The following is a 20,091-nucleotide window of genomic DNA, read 5'->3' on the forward strand; positions in this document are numbered from 1 at the left end:
GTCAGTCCACTGGCAAGCAAAGTGCATTTGGTGTACAACACACATACAACAACAACTGAGCAGAGTCAAATAAAAGGCCGATCTTAGGACCATGAAAGGATTCTCATCAGCAAACTACTCAGCTACAGTGTGCCCAGTAGAACCTTCTTCATGACTGACCGACTGACTGCGAGGAACCTCCTCCGTTCACACACGTCCACTAGTAAGTTTGTAATGACTGTTATAACTCTGGGTTTTGTCCTGCATTCAAAGTACAGAAGTATCATCAGCAAATGTACTGAGAGCGTCAGAAGGAAGAGAGTTCATTATACAGGATGGTTCCTCTCAGAGGGAACAGATTACACTTGTTATACTGCACAAGAATAAGAAGGGCATGTTGGGACGCCACAAGAAGGGAGGTTGGTAAGGTGGGTGAACTACGTCACATTTATTCAACATGCTTCACCGTCCTGGTTGGGACATCTGAGCGTCAGTTAGAGACTCCCCAAAAGTTCTTTTAACTCAGAGATGTAAGGGTCGTAGTGGACGGATGTTTGCACAAAATCCTACATCAATACATGTGGAGCGCGTGAGATCCCAGAGAGCTAAACAGGTTTGACTTTGGGTCAAATTGTTATTCATACGTGCAGCTTACTGACCTCTTGTAGCGTTACATGGCTCCAGGTCATGTGAAGCTAATGCCCATGTGTGTGTTGAAGTTCAAGACTTCCTTACAAAGAAAAAAAAATAAAAATGCAGCATGCAAGAAGCAGCTTGAGCGTTAGGATTCATAAGACACATGACTCCTCTGCATGTGTGTCGACTCCTTAAAAACAGGTTTTATTCTGTGATAATGCTCCGTTTCCTCCATTTTACATTTGCTTAATGCTCTTTTCCAGATGAAACCATTCCTTTCTTGATGCATTCTGTTGTTCACTGCTTGTCTGGATTCAGAACAGCCACTAAAGATGGAGGACGGTACCTGCACAGTGAACACTGGGGGGACAAAGCTCAAGATAGGCAAACGAAAGTATCTAAAAGTAATTTGATGGAAAGGTATCACAAGAAGATGATCAAGAATAAATCAAACTGGTTTATAGGACTGGGGAGTTTGCCTTGGTGTGTGCTGCATAACAGTCAGTATAAAAGGGAAGAGACTTTCCAGTCATTATCTGACAACAGTCAACGTCTTGATTACTGTGGGATCAGTGATGTCAAGCTGGAACAAATCATCTGAGCAGCGTTAATGAGTCGGTCCATCAGGCGTCTGCATTATTTATGAAATACTGACGGGGCAAAGACTGCGAGCATCATCCTGGAGCCTGAGAGCAGGTAAGTCAGCTGAAATAAAGAAGATGAACACGTTTCTTCTAACCAGGGATGACTGTGCTGAAGCGCTGGGACTTCGTGTCAATCAGGAGCTACAACTGGACTAATTACCATCTTCAATCACTGAGGCAGAACTAATCAGTGAACAGCTGGTGAGAGCTAATTGGCTGAAAGACAATCAACACCCTCGCACACAATTGGACAAACCCGCCGGTCTAAGGTGTTGTCATCAGCCAATCCTGAGCTGTTGCTAAGGAGAAAGAGAAAGGGGAAAAAAAAAAAGACGCCACCTGCTCTCCTCATAGGCTTTTGGTCCACACTGAAGATGTGAGACCTTCTGCAGATCTAGTTCATCTTTTATGATAAGAAACGTGTGAATGTTTCATGAGCGTGCGGTGGCCCAGTTAGACGCAGCATTAGTCTGCTTCAAAGGTGCCCATTAGATTTGGAGCGTTAATGTCATTAAAGGGACGGTTAGCATTTAAGACCAGATTTATGGGAGGTTTATCGCACTTTTGTTTCATACACGATAAAATGCTTTTACAGCTGGTGAAATTTAAAGTGGACTACGCCTCGCTAATGCACATCAAGAACTGGGACGAGGGATTTGTGTTGTGCCGTAGTGAAATGAATCATGGGAATAATTTATTGCTACCAAACCCTGGAGTCGAACGCGCTCTGATCTCCACTCTTCAGTGTTATTCCTCCTGCAGTAACGTCCTACCGGCAGGCCTCATCCATAGAACAGCGTATTGGACCGAAGCATTCTTGTAGTGCCAATTACAGGATTAGAAAAATACCTGCTGAATTATAAAAAGTAGGACTTTGCCAAGACCTCTGATTGCTGAGAGTTGACATGTACTGTATGTAGCACAAGGCAGGCTCTTGATTTAGTTAGCAGACCGATTCCAGTCCAAGAAATCAAATCAACTGTATTGACCACGTTTGAGCAGGCAAACAAGGAATTTGACTTGGTGAAACTTGACTCTCTGTGTACAGTAATAAACAATATAGAACTCTTTGTCAACGGTATATACAATGGAGGTGGAGGTAGATGTAGTGCAGAACTGTAGTGCAAGAAAGTAGTGCAAAAGTTGCAAATGTGCTGGGGGGGGAGGGGGGGGGTTGGGGGGACTATTTACAGTGGATCCTGAGACTGAGGTTAGTGAGAGTTCATCAGGGTGACGGCCTGGGGGAAGAAACTGTCTCTGAGTCTGCTGGTTTTGACGTGTGAATCTGACTGTGATCCCCAAATGCAGCTTTAATATAATTTATCTAATATTCTTAATCTGTCAAACACCCATTTCAGCACAAAACATTGGCAGAAAATCTGTGCACGTGAGATATTCAGAGTCCTGCAGAGATTTTACTTTTTATCATGATGATTATGTAAACAGAGCTGGCTCGAACATTTAAAAGGTCCTCTTAAAATGCCAGTAAATGAGAAAACACAAGAAAATCCTGACTTTGTCACAGCAAAGTGGACACTAATAATCCCAGCATCATCCTCTTTTACACCGTATGTGAAGAGTTTAGTCCTAACAAGTGGAAACTGTGCGCCCTCTGAACAGGAGACTTTATAAAGTCATAATAAGGAAACTACAGGTGTAACCAGAGTGTGACGGCGGCTGCCTCAGTCCTGACACTGTGCTCACTGTGCTCACTGGCTCTGACGCTTCATTAATGTTATTAGTAACACTGGTGCTTTTACCACCGCGACAAGATGTCTGCTGTGAAAAAGGCCTGTAAAATCAAACTATGTCATTGTGTTTCAAGCAGACTGTTAGATTTATGTTGCGGACAGAAGCATCCTTTAGATGAAACATAGTTCTGCTGCCTGGACACACAGAACGACCACTATACATGACAGCAAACCTTAATGAGTCACTTAATGAGAAATCCAACATCTGTGGAATCTCTTCCTTTAACCACCCGTCCCCACTACACTTCAAGACCACTTGAGCACCTCTTCAGCCTGCCAGCCTGAGTGCAGGGAGCATGTAGAGATCTGAGAGGAGACCAATCAGCAGCCTGGTAGCAAACAGCGCTTCACACGAGGCACTTCCCTGCTTTAAGGACTGGATGGCTCCTGGACTGATGGGGACTGGCATGAATAATTTAGGCCTGCATTAAACTGGAAGGGAACGGTGACTCATGGAAGAGGAGAAGTTGAAATGCTAAGTGGTTTCGAGCGCTGCCTCTGCTTCCATGAATGGCAGAGCTCACTGTGGAGATGCATGTAGTGAACACATGTGGCAGTGCAGACGCACACATACTGAACGTGATGTGCAGCCAATGGACATCTGTTCTGGCAGATGTTTAAGTCACTCAAACACATTCTTACACACTGGATCTTTCTTCCTTCTACACACTGATAAGCAGCCCATTAGTCCCTACAGGTCGGAGGGGGGGCATCAGACCATCTATCCTGTGTAACTATACAACATACTGAGGGCTCAGTGCATAGCAGAGCGCTCTATAAATAGATCTCCCCTGCAGCTTTGGAGTCAAGAGTGGTGTTAGTATGTGCATTAGTGAGCTGGCACGCAACGTGAATGACTGGAAGTTGACAGGGAGGAAGAAAAAAAAAAAAAAGAGCCAGTCAGAGCACCACCAGCTGTGCTGCTACATCTTTCATTTCATCCCATAACTGACTGGTGAGGAACTGGAGGGTGTCGAGCATTAACACAAACTCACGTAGCATTAGCTTCATACATGCAGCTGCACAGTGTATTGATCAGCAACACAGCTGATATGGTTTGGTGACGCAGTTTCCAGAAGCTGCCCCGGGCCTCCATCCACCGGTATCAGGGCTCCTCATGCTCATCCTCACCACCTTTTTTAAAAAACAGTGTTTCCCTGTTGATGAGACCAATAACTTACCCCACGGCTGTCATCACTGATCCGAGCAGGGGGGGGGGGGTCCTACGCAGAAGACTGAGGGCAGAGCTGGAGCTGTTCAATGATTTAACTGATGAGAGTGGAGTCACAAAGCAGGCAAGGGTCACAAGTGGGAAGGCAGAGCCAACAGAGAGAGGCTCCAAACAGGAACAGAGCTCAGAGCACAGCACATGCTACTGGGAGCCACTGATGAGGGAACGAGATGCAGGTGAGGAGGTGGGGGGGGGGGGGTGGATGGGTGAGGCTACAGGTGATGGGGAGAGGACGGGAAGTCTGGGGGCATCTGGTGGACAGCTGGAGGATTTCAGGCCTGGGGAGATGAAGGACAGTACACGGTCTGGGAGGAGAGAGTGGGGGCAGGAGACAGGGGCAGAGAGCAATGCAGGAGCAGGACAGGGAGGGGTCAGGGTGGGGCTGAAGGGATGGGGGTGGTGGGGGGTGACAGTGGCACGTTTTAAAGGGTGCTTTCACTGTTCACATGAGAGACTGATAAATCCCATGAATATCTAATGAGAGGAAGTGGATCTGTGCTGAGTTACATAACTGTTGTCAGGACGTCATGATGAAGAGCAGAGCTCCTGCAGAGTGTCAGTGGGCCTCAGGGTGGACGCACACTAAACACTAGACACTGTGCTTTACAGCTGCACCACTCACATTACTGCCGCGTGACCTTTCATACTCAGTTTTGACGGCTGAATTAATTGCATCATTTCATCAAGTAAAATGAGCAATTTACTAGATGAAATGACGCAAAGACTTCTCTCTCTTGGCTAGCATGCTAACATTAGCCAGGTATCACCAGACAGACGACGGTCTGCGGGTACTGTTGATTTTGTATGGTGGAGTTCTGACCTGATGATGGCGCTAAATAAAGGTTAGAGGATCACCGAGCTATTGGAATTCACCCTCCTGGGATCTTGAATATCTGTAGCATGGTACATGGTCGCAGCCAGTAGGGTTAATCCTCTGAGGACCGAGCATCTTTGTACCAAATGTCATGGCGATCCATCAAATAGCTGTTAAGACATAAAACTGCAAATGTGATCCACATGGAGGCTCATATGATGGAGCTGAAAAAGTGGTAGCAGCATCCACGCCTGGTGCGATTGTTTGAAATGACCTTGCTCAGTCAAGAGTAGACAGCAAGTCTCCATCAATTATGTATCTATGTGGGCATGAATAATTCATGCAGAGACGTTCTGTATGGTGGAATTATGCAATTTTGGCCATTACGACACATTTCAGTGCAGATACGCAGCAGGAGTGGCCCCCACCTCATATATCAGCTGCTTCATCACTTTTTTGTCTGCTTCATGAAGTACAGCAGGTACAGACCCAGACCGTGGGTCAGGGGTCATCATCCTCTACACTGGTGCAACGTCAGTCAAGAAGTCATTCATAAAAACCTGGATTGTGTGAAATAGCTGTTGTGAATATAATGAACTCACTGTTAGTGTTGATGTTACAGTGATGGGGTCGCTGCTCTGAAACACATCACTGATTATTACCACACCTACGGCTCAAAGTAGCTGCGTCAGGACGCCCTCCGATGCCACGTCACCAGCAAATAACCAGCTCCAAACATGAAAAAGAAGAGACTCGATGTGTTGTTTGCTCTTTATTTCACGCTTGCATGACCTAATAGTTTGTTTCCAAAGGCCACTGGAGGTGAGACCGGTCTGTTTCCAGTCCAGAGAGACCACAGTGTGATCCCAACCAGGCATCGTTCTGCACTTTAATTCACAAGACCAGTGCTATCGCTTTAGTGTGTCATGAAGGGGCTGCACTCAACAGACATGAGAAAGGTGTCAGTGTGTGTGTAGGTGAGACAGAAAGCCGTGAGCAGGGCTAAGCTGAGATTCCCCACATTCAGATGAAGAGTGTAATTACAGCAGGAAGAGCGGGCATATGGCACTGGTGCAGATGTGTTTACACAGTGCACTCAGCTGGGGTGGGCTCATTACCAGAGACGGAGAGGAGAGAGACGAGCGAGGGCAATCCCTCGCTCGTCTCTCTCTCTCCGGCGTGAGTGATAAGCTGCTTCCCGCCTTTCTAGAAGCATGTTGGAGGAATAAAGTGCTTATTTGAAATCCCGTCTGTGTTCTGCTTTGCTCCTTTTCTTCCTACTTCTTCATCACGTCACCTTTCCTGTCCACGGTGACAGGTATCGTGGTCTCTGAGGACTCGATGGCCGGTACAATCAAAGGGGCCTCCACGGTCAGAAACCCCTCTGGAGACAGGGAAGAGGTCACCTTCTCCACGTTAGCTGTGGGGGGGAGGCTGCAGAGGACAATAGAACACAATTAGGTTGTAAGTCTAAGAAACCAATCCAGCATTCATCACCTTATTCAAACAAAGACAGTAATGCCTGAGTCACCCTCGCTGAGTAAAAGCAGATCCAAGAGCAGCTCAGCTTTGGCCCCTGGATGGCAGCAGAGCCCTATGAAGCTACTGACTCACACAGCGGAGGGATGAACACTAGGGGGTGGAGGCTGCTGCTGCTGCTTTTCAGAGCATGAAATTCAGCTATCAGCAGCAGCCAGCCCTCTACAGGCCGGCCCAGCCCAAAACTAAAGAGCCTCACAGCAGCAAAGCCACATTAGGTGAATCACAGGAATCCAAACCCAGCCTGAGAAATGCATTTCCTCCATGAAAATTCACTGCAAAGCCGCCATCAAACAGCCACGACAGGACGATTTTAATAAGAAATCTGTTGGTATTGAAGTGAGCTGTTGACATATTGCATGAGCTGTAGCTTCCTCTCATCAAGTAGACAACACACCTCTAAAAACTGATGAAGAAGAACAGAACTCTCACTGAGGGAAGATCCTATTCTACAAGCGTGTTCTTTGTTCATTCATGGCCTTTAAAACACTGAGCTACTTACGTGTATTTCCTGGTGAAGCATCTGGACACGAAGCCGTGCTCGTCCTTCCTCTCCTCGTGCTTACCTGAGGACACAGACGTATTCGTATTCAAGAAGGTGTTATGGTGCACTGATTCTGCAAGCAGACATCTTGTGTGTGTGTGTAAAACAAATATTAGATATTAGAACAAATGCAGTGTTGGTCAGGGATACAGCACTGATAGAGACACCCCCCCTCCTGTGGCATCAGTCCTCTCAACTGACTCAAAGAACATCACGGCACGATCATCTATCTGGTGCTACACTAGAGAATACAACGACCGTGCTGCTTTGTTTTTGACTTCAGAGGGTATTCTTATCCTGTAGAGCTCCGACCCATGAAGCCACACCAGCCATAGAAGGCCGTCCCAACACTGGGGCACTACATGCAGTAATATGTTTGTTATGACAACGGGTTGACAAAGGCTGCTGTCCTCAGGGAGCTGTCCCCTTTTCAGCAGGGCGACACTGCCGGTGTGAGTGTGTCTGAGCCAAGCAGGCGGCGTTTCCAACTTTCAGTAGTCATTAGCTCTGATGAGAGGGCGGATGCATAAAGAGGGATGTGCACAAACCTCTTCACTAAAGCCGATGATATCATCACCCGTCACCTCTTCACGTATAAGATACACGAGGTGGCAAATTCTCCTGGGACAGACTCCTGTGCTTGGTTTATCTCCGGTGTTCCTCACCATGTGCATCTCTCAGCAGTGAGATATCGGCCAAAGTCAGGCCCTGAACACGGGACCTGGACTCCATCCAGCAGCCCTTTTAAAGTAGCAGGCACTGCGGATGAGTCACAGTTAAACCCCCGACTCTCAGAGCGGGATTCTTTGTGAAATGGCAGACAGACAGCCGGGCTGAGCCCAACTCAGAGAAAAGGGAGCTTAAGGCCCCAGAGAACTAAGCTATGTCATGATCCATGCCACGCACATTGCGTCAGGTTAGCACATTTTGCTTTGGTCCTCAGTAAGCACGGAGGGGAAATGAAAACATTTCATGGGGAGAAGTGACTCCGGCGCCGTGTTCGCCTGTGAGCTGCTGCACAAGTCGACTCCCACGTGTTTACTGTGTGTTGTTTTGAATCTGGCAGGCAGGCGGGCAGCCAAAAGCCCCCGCCCTCCAGTGTACTGGAACACATATTGTCTCAAGATATTATGTAACTCTGCAGCAATGCATCTGCATGTGCTTGACCCAGCAAAAAGGTTTGCTGCCTTTTAGTCTGGTAGCTGTTTCTCATGTACAGAGAAGAGAGGAACACCCTGATGTCCACCTGCATCCGGCCTGCACATTTTAGCTGTTAGAGACAGGATTTGACCTTCAACGCCTCAGGCTTTTATTCGATGAGGTTATGAAAACACCATGCAGTAGAGTGCAGACAGGGGGTCAGTGAGGGGGGAGTGAGTGCTCACCAGTGATTTCCACCACACCGTCCTTGGTCTTCACCACCAGCTCCTCAGGGGAGAAGTGATTGACATCCAGGGACACCTTCCAGTTATCTTGGGTCTGCTTGATCTCTGACACGCCGCTGCTCATCTGGCGGGTCAGAGCACGAGCCTGCTGGGCCATCATGCCGCTTGGGTACATCATGGGAGCGTGAGGCATCATGGCGCTCATCTCCGGGGCCAGGACGGGGGGCCGCAGGTACCCCTGCCAGTGGGTGCTGGGGAATGTGGAGAAGTCCTCGGGCAGGGCCGGCATGCCAAAGGACTGGTCGAAAATGCGGCTGTGCCAGTCACGGAATGGGTCCCAGCTCGGGCTGCGCAGGAGGGTGAAAGGAATACGCCTCTCAGTCATGGCTGCTGTGTTCAGGCGGAGGAGGGCTGTCGCTGGTCGCAGAAGCAGAACCTGTAGGCCTCTGTAGGAAAATGTTTTCCAAAGTGCTCTCTGCCTCTCAGCTGAGCACTTTTATACTCACTGACACCACCCCTGTCGGACGAGCCCTCCCCCCTGACTCAAGCCCCCCAAGCTCACTCCCCCTGCATGTTTGTGGAAAGTACTAGACTATCTATTTGTGGCAGACATAGCACTGGAATGGAATCCAACAGGAAGGCCCTCCCTCGCAGCAGCTGCCCAGTGCACTGTTAAACCTGCCTGCCTCCCGTCATGTGTCCCTCCCCCACCCCCTCCCCTGTCTGGACGTCCCAAAGAGCCAGAAGAATCTGGGAGGCTGCTGGGAAGTGAACTGGACCTGCTGAGCACATAAAAACTTAGATGAGACTAACATGTCATGTCTAATGTGTCTCTGTATAGGCCGTGGTGTGATGTACAGCACATTATCATCGGCCTCTTATTAAATACACAGTGGAATGTCAGTGATGTCATGGATGTAAATGAAGATTGCACACACACACACACACACACACACACACACACACACACACACACACACACACACACACACACACACATTTGAAGATTGATCCTCATGTCAGCAGTGTCACTTCGGGAGCTGAGGAGACTGTTTGGTCGACACATAATCCACAGTATTCTGCTCACATCCAGCTTCACAGTTGGCTGTTATCAGATCAGTGTCAGTGCAGTCATGATATTAACGCCACAAGCGGTGAATTAATAAGCTGTGGTTACTCACAGCCACTGACAGCCTGACAGACTGTCACTGTGTCTTTATTTGTACGTCACAGATGTGTTCCTACCAGCCTCTTGTGAGATGTTCTGTTTGCTCCAGCGTCGCACCCTGTCACCCCCCCCACTTTAGTTTCCTGCACTATAACAGTTTACTTCTGAACACAACTGAACAACATCTCTGAAGAATCAAGCAAACATCAAGAATTCAGAATGAACTAACGAAAAGAATTTCAATCGAAAAAAATCACCTCAAAATCAAAACCCACAGAGCTGCACTACAGTGCCTCATCTGAGTACAACGATCTTGCTGCCACTTTTGATAGTCTCAGTTTCTCGTCAATGATTACATCCCCCTTGGTCAACATCTTCTGGTAGGAGGAGACCTCACGTCTGGGGCCTGAGCAGGCCAACAGGAAGGCAGCAGGGTCCCCTCATGTGAAGAGGATCACTTCTGTTTGCAGTTATTGTAACACCTTTCTAAATATCCACACTTCTCTGCTTTAGACTTTTTTTTGTTGCCATTTTGTATTTTTTCTTGAGGTGTTAGGTGTGAAATAAAAAGCATTCCACACTGTGTAAAACCACGTGAGACAGAATCTAATGTAATCTATCCAAAGCTCTCTGGTGTTGTTAGTGCCACTGTGCAGGTTTGGTGACTAAACTCCTGCCTTTAAAACATATAAAGAAACATTTTTCAGTGTTAGTTTTGAACTCATTCCAGCTCAGGATGAAGGGAACAGTCGCTAAGAAACACAGAATCACCTGCTACGAGCTCATCTGTCAGGCTGGACCTTTCACTCTGGGTTATACCGTGTGCAGAACGTTAGCTGTGCCCGGGGACCTGCTCTCTTCTTCTACTGCTGGACCCTCCCCTCCCCTCACCTTCACCTTCAGCAGTCAGTAATGGACCCTCTTTAAAATGTAAATGAGAACATTACCAATGGCTCCGTCCCATCCAGTGTCCCAGTGAGGGTGCACAATGGCAGAGCCACAAACTAGCTCACCTGAATGGAACTCAGCCATCCTTTAGGTCTTTAACCCTGCTCGTGCTTTTCCTGCTTTGACAAGTGAAAACGTCTGCTGAGAAAAGGTCTGTTGGTCAGGAAGTCCAACAGTGGTGTGACTGTATTTATCTTCCACCTAGTGCACCCACAGCCCCCTGAGCCACGTTACAGCCGTTCTCTAAGTGCACACACACACACTGATGGACAGCAAGAACAAGTGTGTGAGGGAGCTGTGGCCCGTTATGCTGCTGCATGAGCTTCCACAGTAGCTTAGCTGCTGTTCAGTCATGAGTGAGAGGTGCTGGGGGCTCTCATTAGTGCCATCTGTAGGGAAATACATGCACCACGCTCCCATGACGTGTCACTGCACCTGAAATTAGAAAGCAAAAGAAGAGCAGGACGGTCCAAGTATTCCCCATTTGTTTCTGTTTATTGTCAGGTATAATGACTTGTACACTACAAAGAATGACCTGTAGAACCAAAGGGGCGATGCCATACGTGGAATAAATGAACAGGTTTGCAGGGTATCATAGTCGGGTTAGGTTACACTGGGGATGCAACACTGCTAGTGACAGGATGGGGGGGTAAGGAAGACTTAGGGTGATCCCTGATTGTATCGCCAGTTTGTTTGCCGTACCGCTGAAGCCGCACGGCCCATTACACGAGATCAGAGTGTGTGGTGGCTGCAGACACACAGCAGGAATAAGGACTCTGTTCTCTACGTGAGGACATGTGGTGGTTCTGTTCCTGACTGATCCCTCGCTCCTCAGTACGGGCGAACCATCACAATGGGCCGGGGGCAGTGGTGGGAGTAAGTGTGGGGGCGAAGACTCAGTCCCACTGGCTAAAATCAGAGCATGTTCAACGCACGGCCGCAAATGTTCACCCTGCACGCTAATCTGACAGCGACAGTACACAATAAGAGACCCATTCTGTGTCAGACGTGGACACACACAGCTCTTCTCCAGATGGGAATTCATTTGCAGCAGTGTCATCTTCAAAGCATGACCCGACTGCTTTACAGCTCATTGCATTTAATACATTAAATAATAAATAACCCAATAAATAAACTCATAAATACAGTAGAATTATAAATAGCTGTGGTCAAAGCAAAAGTGTGCATGGAGACTTTTTGCAGACAGTTTTCCTGTACAGGAGGGGCAGTACACACACACACACACACACACACACACACACACACACACACACACACACACACACACACACATTAAGTCATGGTTAGCAGATTCAACATAATAATTTAAACAGGGAAAAGAGTAGAAGTACATAATACATAGTTTACCCCCCCCCTGCTATGACGGACCGTGTGTGTCAGAGGGGAGAACAGATGCAGGTACCATCCTTCGAGCAGCGAGCGAGTCTCTCCCGATGCATCATGCTAAACAAGCCTCCTCAAACTAGATGGAATATACAGTGCATAGTTTACAAAGCCAGAACTTAAGAGAGTTTACATCTATACAGACAAACCTATACAATACCGTTTGTTTGATAAAAAAAGTTCCTTTTCTGCTTTGCCTCCTCTTTTGTTCTCACGTCTGTTGATCTCTGTGCTTCGATGAAGTGGAAGTCCGTGGGGAGATGAGCACATGATGAGGGAAGGAAAAAAGTCTCTGAATGTACAGTAAGCCGCTGATGTGTCGTCCTCTTTTTGTCTCCTACTCAGCTCCTATGGTTAGGATGTATATATATATATACACATATATATATGCATGTATATAGTATATAGCTTTTAGTGAATTCATTTTTGGTTGCCTTGTGGAAGAAGAGAAGGAAAGTGCTAACATACAGCGAGATTTGTTCTTTGGGCTCTACCAAATTCATTTTTGACGTGTGGTAACCCATTTCCTTTAATACCTTGTATGTGTGAAGATATACTGAACAGTGACAGCCAATTTCATAGTAATGTGCTAAATCCATTTCTCCTCTTTGATCCGGGCTCTGTGTTAGACAGGGATAATGGTCCAGGGTTGAGGGCCCTGGACTGTACAGCGCTGCGGCCACTGCGGAGGGCTTGTTAAAGATACATCATGACTGGAGCGGGGCGCAGTAAATCTAACAGGACTTCTCCTCTGTTTGTCCTGGCGGCGCTCAGAAGCCGGGGCTGTCGTAGCTGCTGCGGCTGTAGTAGCTGTGGTGACTGCGCGAGCGGCTCCTGCTGCGGCTCCAGCTCCGGCTCTGGCTGCGGCTCCAGCTCCGGCTCCGGCTCCGGCTCCTGCTGTGGCTCCGGTTGTGGCTCCGGCTGTGGCTTCTGCTGCGGCTGTAGCTGCTGTAGCTGCGGCTGCGGCTGGGCCGGGACGGGCTGCTGTCGTAGCTGGACGAGGAGGGACTGGGCCGGTAGTACGGGATGGGCCGCTTCCGAGCACTGGGGGGAGGAGAGAGGGTGGAGCGTTAAGAGCTAACATCACACTGAGATGACGAGTTAGTGTCGTGGCCGGGCGTTTCTCTGACACACACGATGTGTTAGGACAAGATTGGGTTGGCTGAGAGTGAATCATCAATGTTAGGTTACAGAAGACGTGTGATCAGTGCAGGATCTGAAAGAGAGCAGCTAAGTGGGTTAAAAAGGAGTCCAAGCTGCTCACACACACACACACACACACACACACACACACACACACACACACACACACACACACAGCACACACACACACACAGCAGAGAAATGCATGTTGTTAGTTTAAGCTTAAGCTCAGATTGCCTTGTTAATGGCCACCCTGGAAGTGCTTCCTGTAAGGTAATTAGTGGTTAGCTCCCAGAAGAGCCTCTCCTTCTCAGTGGAGGCCAACACCCAGAAAATCAGCAGTCAACAGTGCGAGGAGAGATAAACGCTATCAAGATATCCCTGCTGCTACAAGGTGTGTTTCACCTTGTTGTTGAAGATAACTCAGCCTTAGCTTTTGTCTCCTACAGTATATCCGCCACGGGAATAGAAGGATATCCACTTAAATCAACCTTGATAGCATTTTACTCTCCGGGTGCCTGTGTTACAACATTAGTGCTTCAGCGCAGCGGGGTGTGGCTTCAGAGTTGGTGAGTGACTTTTCTTTGTGTGGAAGGAGATGAAAGAGCAGAGAGAGGATAGAGGAAAAACCGGAGGAGGCCAGGTTTACTCTGGGGACCACTGATGGTTTGCTGTTCGGCCGAGCTCCGGGAGTCAGACTAGCCGGATCTCGCTGCACGGCAACTGTTACCAGGGTAACTAGCCTGCAGCAGCTCACTTCAGCAGCATCCCGTTGTCTTGGCATCAGGACCTTTAGGACTGGAGTGAAAGACGACAAGGCACACACATTTCACCCAAGTCTATTTAAAGCAGACATGTTTTAATAACTAACTTTGAACTACGCTGCAAGAGCAACAAGCTTCAAGGACGCTTCTGCAGGAGAAGATTAAAAGGACGGAATGATACGTTTGTAAAAAGCTCCGCTGATGTGTTGGCTAATAGTGTTTTCATCAGCAGACGAGGACACACGTCTACTAAATGGTTACTACTCAAGTCAACGATTCATATTTAATGGACCAATAAATAATGAAGTTTATCAATAAATAAAGAAATCAAACTACTAAATAAATCAATGGAGAGGAGTTCAAAAAGAAACTGGAGACGAGTACGACAGTCGAGTAAATCCTCCCTTCATGAAGGTCACCATGTTCAGTTTTCATTCAAACTGCTTTACAGACGTTCTAATCATTTCTAAGGCTGCAGTCTGTGGTGCTGTTGGAACGTGGTGCCTTCTACAGGCAGCAGAGACCCTCCAGTGTTAGTCTTGGCCATCAGTCAAAGATGAGGCAGTGAGGAACAGTCCTGCTCTCTGTGCTAAAGATGGAAATCTGTCATGTCTCTCAGGGAAAGTAAACATGATTATAGGATTATTGTATTGCAACGCAGAGATCTGTGTAAAAACATCCAGAACAGTCAACATCATTTGCAAGCTAGATTAAAATAAACATAACAGGAAATGTCATTTTCTCTTTTGGCTGGAGAACCTCCGACTTCACGGTGTCCCACCAGACTTACACCCTTATAAACACCTCATCCAACTGTGCCGGCAGCTTTCCATTCTCGCTTCACATAAAGGATTTAATTGATCCAACTGTTGTTAACATTTCCAGTTGTGAGTTAGAGCGGGAACGAATTCCTTCATTTTACTGCTTTTGCTTGTCATTTCTGTAATTTGCAGCTACAAAGGACCGACTTTTGCCCCAGCATCAGAGCAGTGCTGTAAAAGGATGAGGAATGTTTTAACTGCGTTGTGTAACAGCCATTAAAATGTGTCATGTTTAAGTGCTGTTAATACCAGACGCATAAAAGCTGAGAATAAAATTCAAAAGACTGAGAGCCGCAGCTCTGCTGAAGGAAAAGTCCACGCAGTAATTTATGATGACATATAAGTCCGAATGGAAATCTTAATCATAGGTTTATGGTGCTGGACAGCTGTGGTACCTGGTGATCCTGCGAGCCTCCATGAAGCTGGGTGAATCTCTTCTCCTCTTGCGAATGGGCGAGTAGCTGCGCGAGCGGCGGCGAGCTCGGCTGTCGGTGTCAGAGCGGTTCGGGCTGTCCCTCTCTCTGCGAGACACAGAGCGCCGTCAGAAACAGAGAACACGGAGTCAGCTGGGAGAAAGGTGTGACGGAGAACGAGGCTTCACCTGGAGTTGTTCTGCCTGTTGTGAGGTGACTTGGCCTTGCTGGGGCCTCTGTCTCTGGAGGCGGAGCGTGACGATGAGCGCCCGCTGCTCCAGGAGCTGCTGCGCTGTCTGAGGTTGGGTTTGCTCCGAGACTCCTCTTTCTTCCTGCCTGAAGTGTGTGAGTGGCGTCCTGGAGATGCCGACGGGCTCCGGTGGTGCGCCTGACCCCGACCTGAGCGGTGGTGACGCTTGGAAGAGTGGCCACCTTTTGTCCTGGGGTAATTAGCAGAATGATACAGCGAAGGTCAAAGCATCAAACCAGGACCAGCAGACTGAGGAACAGCTTTTTCCCCAGAGCTGTCTCCCTACTGAACTCTGCCCCCCACTGACCCCCCGGCCCCTACACATCACCATACTGTCCTCTCTGTAAATACAGTATTTAAATCTAGGTAGTATGTATATCACCTCTACCTGTATACACCTGGATTATATGTACATTCCTTTCTCAGTCTAATCCGTATATTATATTTATATTTACACCTGTAGTTACTAGCACACATGTTCATAGCACTAATCTGTATATAGCATCTGTAAACACCCTTCTGTATATTCTGTACATACCCTTTATATATTTCTGCACTTCTGGTTAGATGCCAAACTGCATTTCATTGCCTTGTATTGTACAGGTGTAATGACAGTAAAGTTTAATCTAATCTAATCTAATCTAATCTAATCTAATGTCTACAGCAGAGTGGAAGGCAGTGAGAGAAACGGCTCTCACTTTCTCTGGTGCCGAGAGCTCCTGCCTCTGTGAGCGTGGTTGTGCTGGGAGCGGGCTGAGTCGCTGCTGTGCGCGGGGGAGTGGGAGCTCTTATTCTGGCCCCTCTGGCTCCCTCTCCTCCCCGGCGCCTGGCTCACGGAGCTCCCCACAGCTGCGTTCCTGCCATCCACACTCCCAGCCTCCCCTGCTGCGCACATCTGTCCCGTTTGGCTCCTGCTGGGGGCGCTGTGGAGCTTGTGCTCTCTCAGCAGAGTTGACTGGAGGCTGGCAGAGCTAGCGGTCAGCAGACGGAGCTTCTGTAGAGAAATGATGACCAACAAAGGAAAAAAAAGGAAAAAAAGAAAAAAGGACAAAAGGAGCATTAGAGTGTTTCCGGGTTGGTGATTGAGCGCTACGGTGTACTTGCCAAAAGAAGGTAAACATCTAAAAGAAAAAGATCTAGGTTTTCTCCATATGGCTTATAGATAGTCCTCTATGGTGCAGCGCATGCAATACTTGGCATGCAAAACCATAATGAGTTGAAGAAATCATAATCGCAAAAACAAACAAAAAACTAGGAGGAGGAGGAAGAGAGGGAAAAAAAGAAAACAAAACTGTGAACCAAATAATTTTAAGAGCAGAGGCAGAAAGTACAGAGCTACAGATTTTGTAGAGTAGAAAAAGAGGACTGCTTCAGTTTTTTTTTTAGTAATGGTTGAAAAAATGAAACAAAACAGAAAGAGAAGACAACTTGACGGAACATCACAGAAATGGAAGGAACAAAATAAAGATCACAATTATTGAATCAATCGAATCAGAAAACAAATCGTCTGCTACTCAATTTTCTCTTTCTGGATTTTTTTTCCTGAAGACAATTGCTGAGATGTGAACAGCGACCCATTTTCTTTGTTTTTTTTTTTTTTTTATGGTTACTCTTGTTTAACTCCCTTCTGGTTAACATCCACTTACCAATAAAGTGGTATTCCCTCCTTTAGTAGGTAAGGTATGAAGAAAAGGGAAAAGTGGGGCAACATAAGTGCATCATTAGATTCACAAAATGCAAGAGAAAAAGACACAAAACCCTTCCCTGCCAGTGACTCATGAGACAATGCATGGAAATCAATGGAAAAGAACTCAAAAGCAAAGAGGAAAACCACAATGTGCAGGGAACCCCTCACACAGAGAGTGAATCCTCTGGGCCCAGTCACCTCCCTACGCAGCAGAGAGCGGCTGGCTGACCAAAGTAACAGGTGTTTTCTTTACCATTCTTCTCTCCATGTAGCCTCCACCACAGGGCAGCTGCTATTTCACTGCCTGACAACTACCTCCAACTACCTGATACAGGACACTCATCACAGTAGCCAACTGTATTGGTAATGTAGTTCCAGGTAGTTGTTGCTGCAGTGCATAACAACAGTGAGTGTGACGCTTTTACGGAGAGCGACTTGGGTTTAACCACATTTTATGGCAATTTTGGGGAGGACTGACTGATGTAAGAACTCCCCGAAAAACAATGACTTGGTTAGTGAAAGGTCAGTGAAATCGCATCCAACTTGTGAACCAATAAGAATGTGATTGGATCCTGGATCCTGGAGGGCTAAAGTGAGGAGTTACCTTTACAGTCATAATCAGACTCATTGACCTCGAAGCTAACCGATTTCAAAATCAAAGTATAAGGCTGGCAATACTCTGCACTCTTCTTCCTGTCAATAAAACCAACAATGAATTGATCCTACCATGACGACCTGATACATCTTATTCTTCTGTGCCATGGGGCTCCACTGTCCAAACATAATTACACATGTTTCAGGTGACATCATTCATTAGCACGAGTGTCGTTCATCTTATATACACCTACGTAGATTATCCTGCTGCTACAAATAGTCACTAGAGCACCAAATGTGTATTAATCCACCGCTGAAAATAGTCCCCCAACCATTGCACTGTTTACTCCTTTATGAGTGACATTTGCCAAAAAGAAAGAAAAAAGTGTCCCCACATGCTTTGGGAAATGACATGCTAGCATGGCACTATGACATATTGTAACAACCACTGGGTGGTTTGTAGAGCCATCACCAGGTAGCCATTGGTGCTGATGAGCAAACATGAGCTTGGTAACACGCTGAACTAAGACGGTGAACATTGTACACGTTGTACCTGCTAGACATCAGCATATAAGCCTGGTCATTTGGAGCACGTTAGCATGCATTAGCATTAGCTTGAAGCCTTCAGTGACACTCAGACGTACCTCACAATAAAACCACATATTTGTTTTTAAAGTCTAACAGTAGGAATTCATTGATTTGGGGAAATCAGCAGTGCTGAAGGACCAATGCATTGCTGGTTAAGATCCCTCCAAGGGATTTGTAAGGAAAACAGAGTAATGCCAGCTTTATCCTCTAAACTGTGCATGGGAGAGGGTGGGTGAGTCAAAATATATTCCAAACCTCTACTCCAAGCATTCAACAAAAATAGAACTTGGATAAGTGATTCACTGGAAGTTGGGAAGTGAAACTTGTGTCGCACAGTTGTACACTGCTCATTGTAAGCAGGTCATAAAAAGAGGGTAAGTCTCAAAAAGGCGCTTTGTAGTAAACCAAATACAGCTGGCTCTCCCGCATGCATTATCGTGTGCTGGCTGAACTGCTTGGTAATCTGAGATACAACAAAAGCACCGACTGGTCCTTTGCAGAAAGAGAAGAGCTATTCTCCACTGGAGAGAAGACAACTAAGCGATACAATAAGAAAACACACACTGCACTGGTGCTTATGACAGTTGTTAGAAACAATCGTGGAAATCAATATGGTGGAAATCATAAGACAAATGTACTAGTTCACCAACAAACAGAGAGATGCTGACAGACAGGAATGCATTCTACCAAAACAGAAAGAAAACAAAAGAAGAGAAAGAAATGGACCTGGAAGATAGAGCGGGATATTGGACTTCAGGATGAAGTTAAGGAGGAAAGAGAAAAACCAGAGCTCTATGTAATCCAATCTTTTAAGAGTCAAATCATAATTGATGAAGTTAAATTAATTTGGTTAAAGACCATTGGTTAAATAACAGAGAGAGAGAGAGAGAGAGAGAGAAAGAGAGAGAGAGAGAAACATTTACGTCACTCAGGCTAGGGTGCTTGTCACATTCTCATCTGCATAAAGATCACGTGCGTAGGCAAAGCATTACCTACCTTCCATTTCAATCAGTGACACGTATGCAATATCAACAAAAAAAAGGAAAGAAAGAAAAAAGAAAAAAGGAGAAAGGAATGTTCTCCGCAGCGAAATGGGAAAAAGACAATGACCTCTTTTAGTATCAAAGCTACATATTTTGTCCAGACACTAAGGAGAAATAAACAAACCGAAAAGTCAAAAGAAAATAGAGGGGAGAGAAATCAAAAGAATCCAGATGGAATTCAAATCAAACCAAAATCAGAAACAAAGGATGAATCTACACACTACATGATTTGCTTTGTCTTTTTCGCTTGTACAAATGCAGCCATATTTGTATCAAAACAGAGGGGGGGGGTAGAGGTAAGCGGATAGAGTTAATTGTCACATTAGTGGACATCCATGTAGAGTAGAGTAGCTAAAATGAAAGGAGGAGGGAGGAGGAGGAGGAGGAGGAGGAGGAGGAGGAGGAGGGCATGCAGAGCTGGCAGATGTGAAAGGTATGTGGTAAGAAAAACGCCAGGACGACAAGAGTGAGACGTGAGTCACACATGGCACAGATGAACAGGTGGGAGAGGGGGGAGGAGAGGGGGTAGAAGAGTGTTGGAGGGGCAGTCACCGCTAAGACGGACAACTAGAGAGTCAGCACATTTGAAAGGGACCCCAGTCACATTTTGGCCCGGGCCTTCTTCAGTGGCAGCACCTCTCTACGCTCTACGTGGTGGACGGCGGCCCGGCTTCCTTCCAGGCGCTCTTCTACATTTGTTCCTGACTATAAACGCAGGAGAGCCTCCAGCAGCTGTGAGATCTGC

At 46.9% G+C, this 20,091-nt stretch overlaps 2 protein-coding genes across 2 annotated transcripts in view; both read right to left on the reverse strand.

Annotated features, from left to right (window-relative positions):
- Positions 1-5,814: 5,814 nt before the first annotated feature.
- On the reverse strand, positions 5,815-8,989 carry hspb1 (heat shock protein, alpha-crystallin-related, 1). The gene is made up of 3 exons (XM_070844135.1): positions 8,524-8,989; positions 7,097-7,160; positions 5,815-6,489 (listed from the first exon to the last, which is right to left on the reverse strand). The coding sequence occupies exons 1-3, from the start codon at positions 8,906-8,908 to the stop codon at positions 6,333-6,335; spliced, it is 606 nt and encodes a 201-aa protein (XP_070700236.1). The 5' UTR covers positions 8,909-8,989; the 3' UTR covers positions 5,815-6,332.
- A 3,824-nt stretch (positions 8,990-12,813) lies between these two features.
- The window catches only part of srrm3 (serine/arginine repetitive matrix 3), a 31,300-nt gene continuing 24,022 nt past the window's right edge, over positions 12,814-20,091 (reverse strand). The window contains exons 10-13 of the mRNA XM_070843317.1: positions 16,133-16,428; positions 15,373-15,624; positions 15,167-15,292; positions 12,814-13,087 (exon numbers count right to left, since the gene is read on the reverse strand). Coding sequence (XP_070699418.1) covers positions 12,814-13,087; positions 15,167-15,292; positions 15,373-15,624; positions 16,133-16,428 — 948 coding nt within the window. The remainder of the gene's footprint in view (positions 13,088-15,166; positions 15,293-15,372; positions 15,625-16,132; positions 16,429-20,091) is intronic.

This window comes from Pempheris klunzingeri, chromosome 14, assembly GCF_042242105.1.
Source record: "Pempheris klunzingeri isolate RE-2024b chromosome 14, fPemKlu1.hap1, whole genome shotgun sequence".
Taxonomy (NCBI): domain Eukaryota; kingdom Metazoa; phylum Chordata; class Actinopteri; order Acropomatiformes; family Pempheridae; genus Pempheris; species Pempheris klunzingeri.

What these genes read in the sequence shown, in the direction of transcription:
- hspb1 (XM_070844135.1), bottom strand. Translation starts at nt 8,908, where the DNA reads ATGACTGAGAGGCGTATTCCTTTCACCCTCCTGCGCAGCCCGAGCTGG. An exon ending in CGGTGTGGTGGAAATCACTG is followed by an intron (nt 7,161 to 8,523) that starts GTGAGCACTCAC and finishes CTGTGTCCTCAG; the next exon opens with GTAAGCACGAGGAGAGGAAG. An exon ending in TGCTTCACCAGGAAATACAC is followed by an intron (nt 6,490 to 7,096) that starts GTAAGTAGCTCA and finishes TGTCCTCTGCAG; the next exon opens with CCTCCCCCCCACAGCTAACG.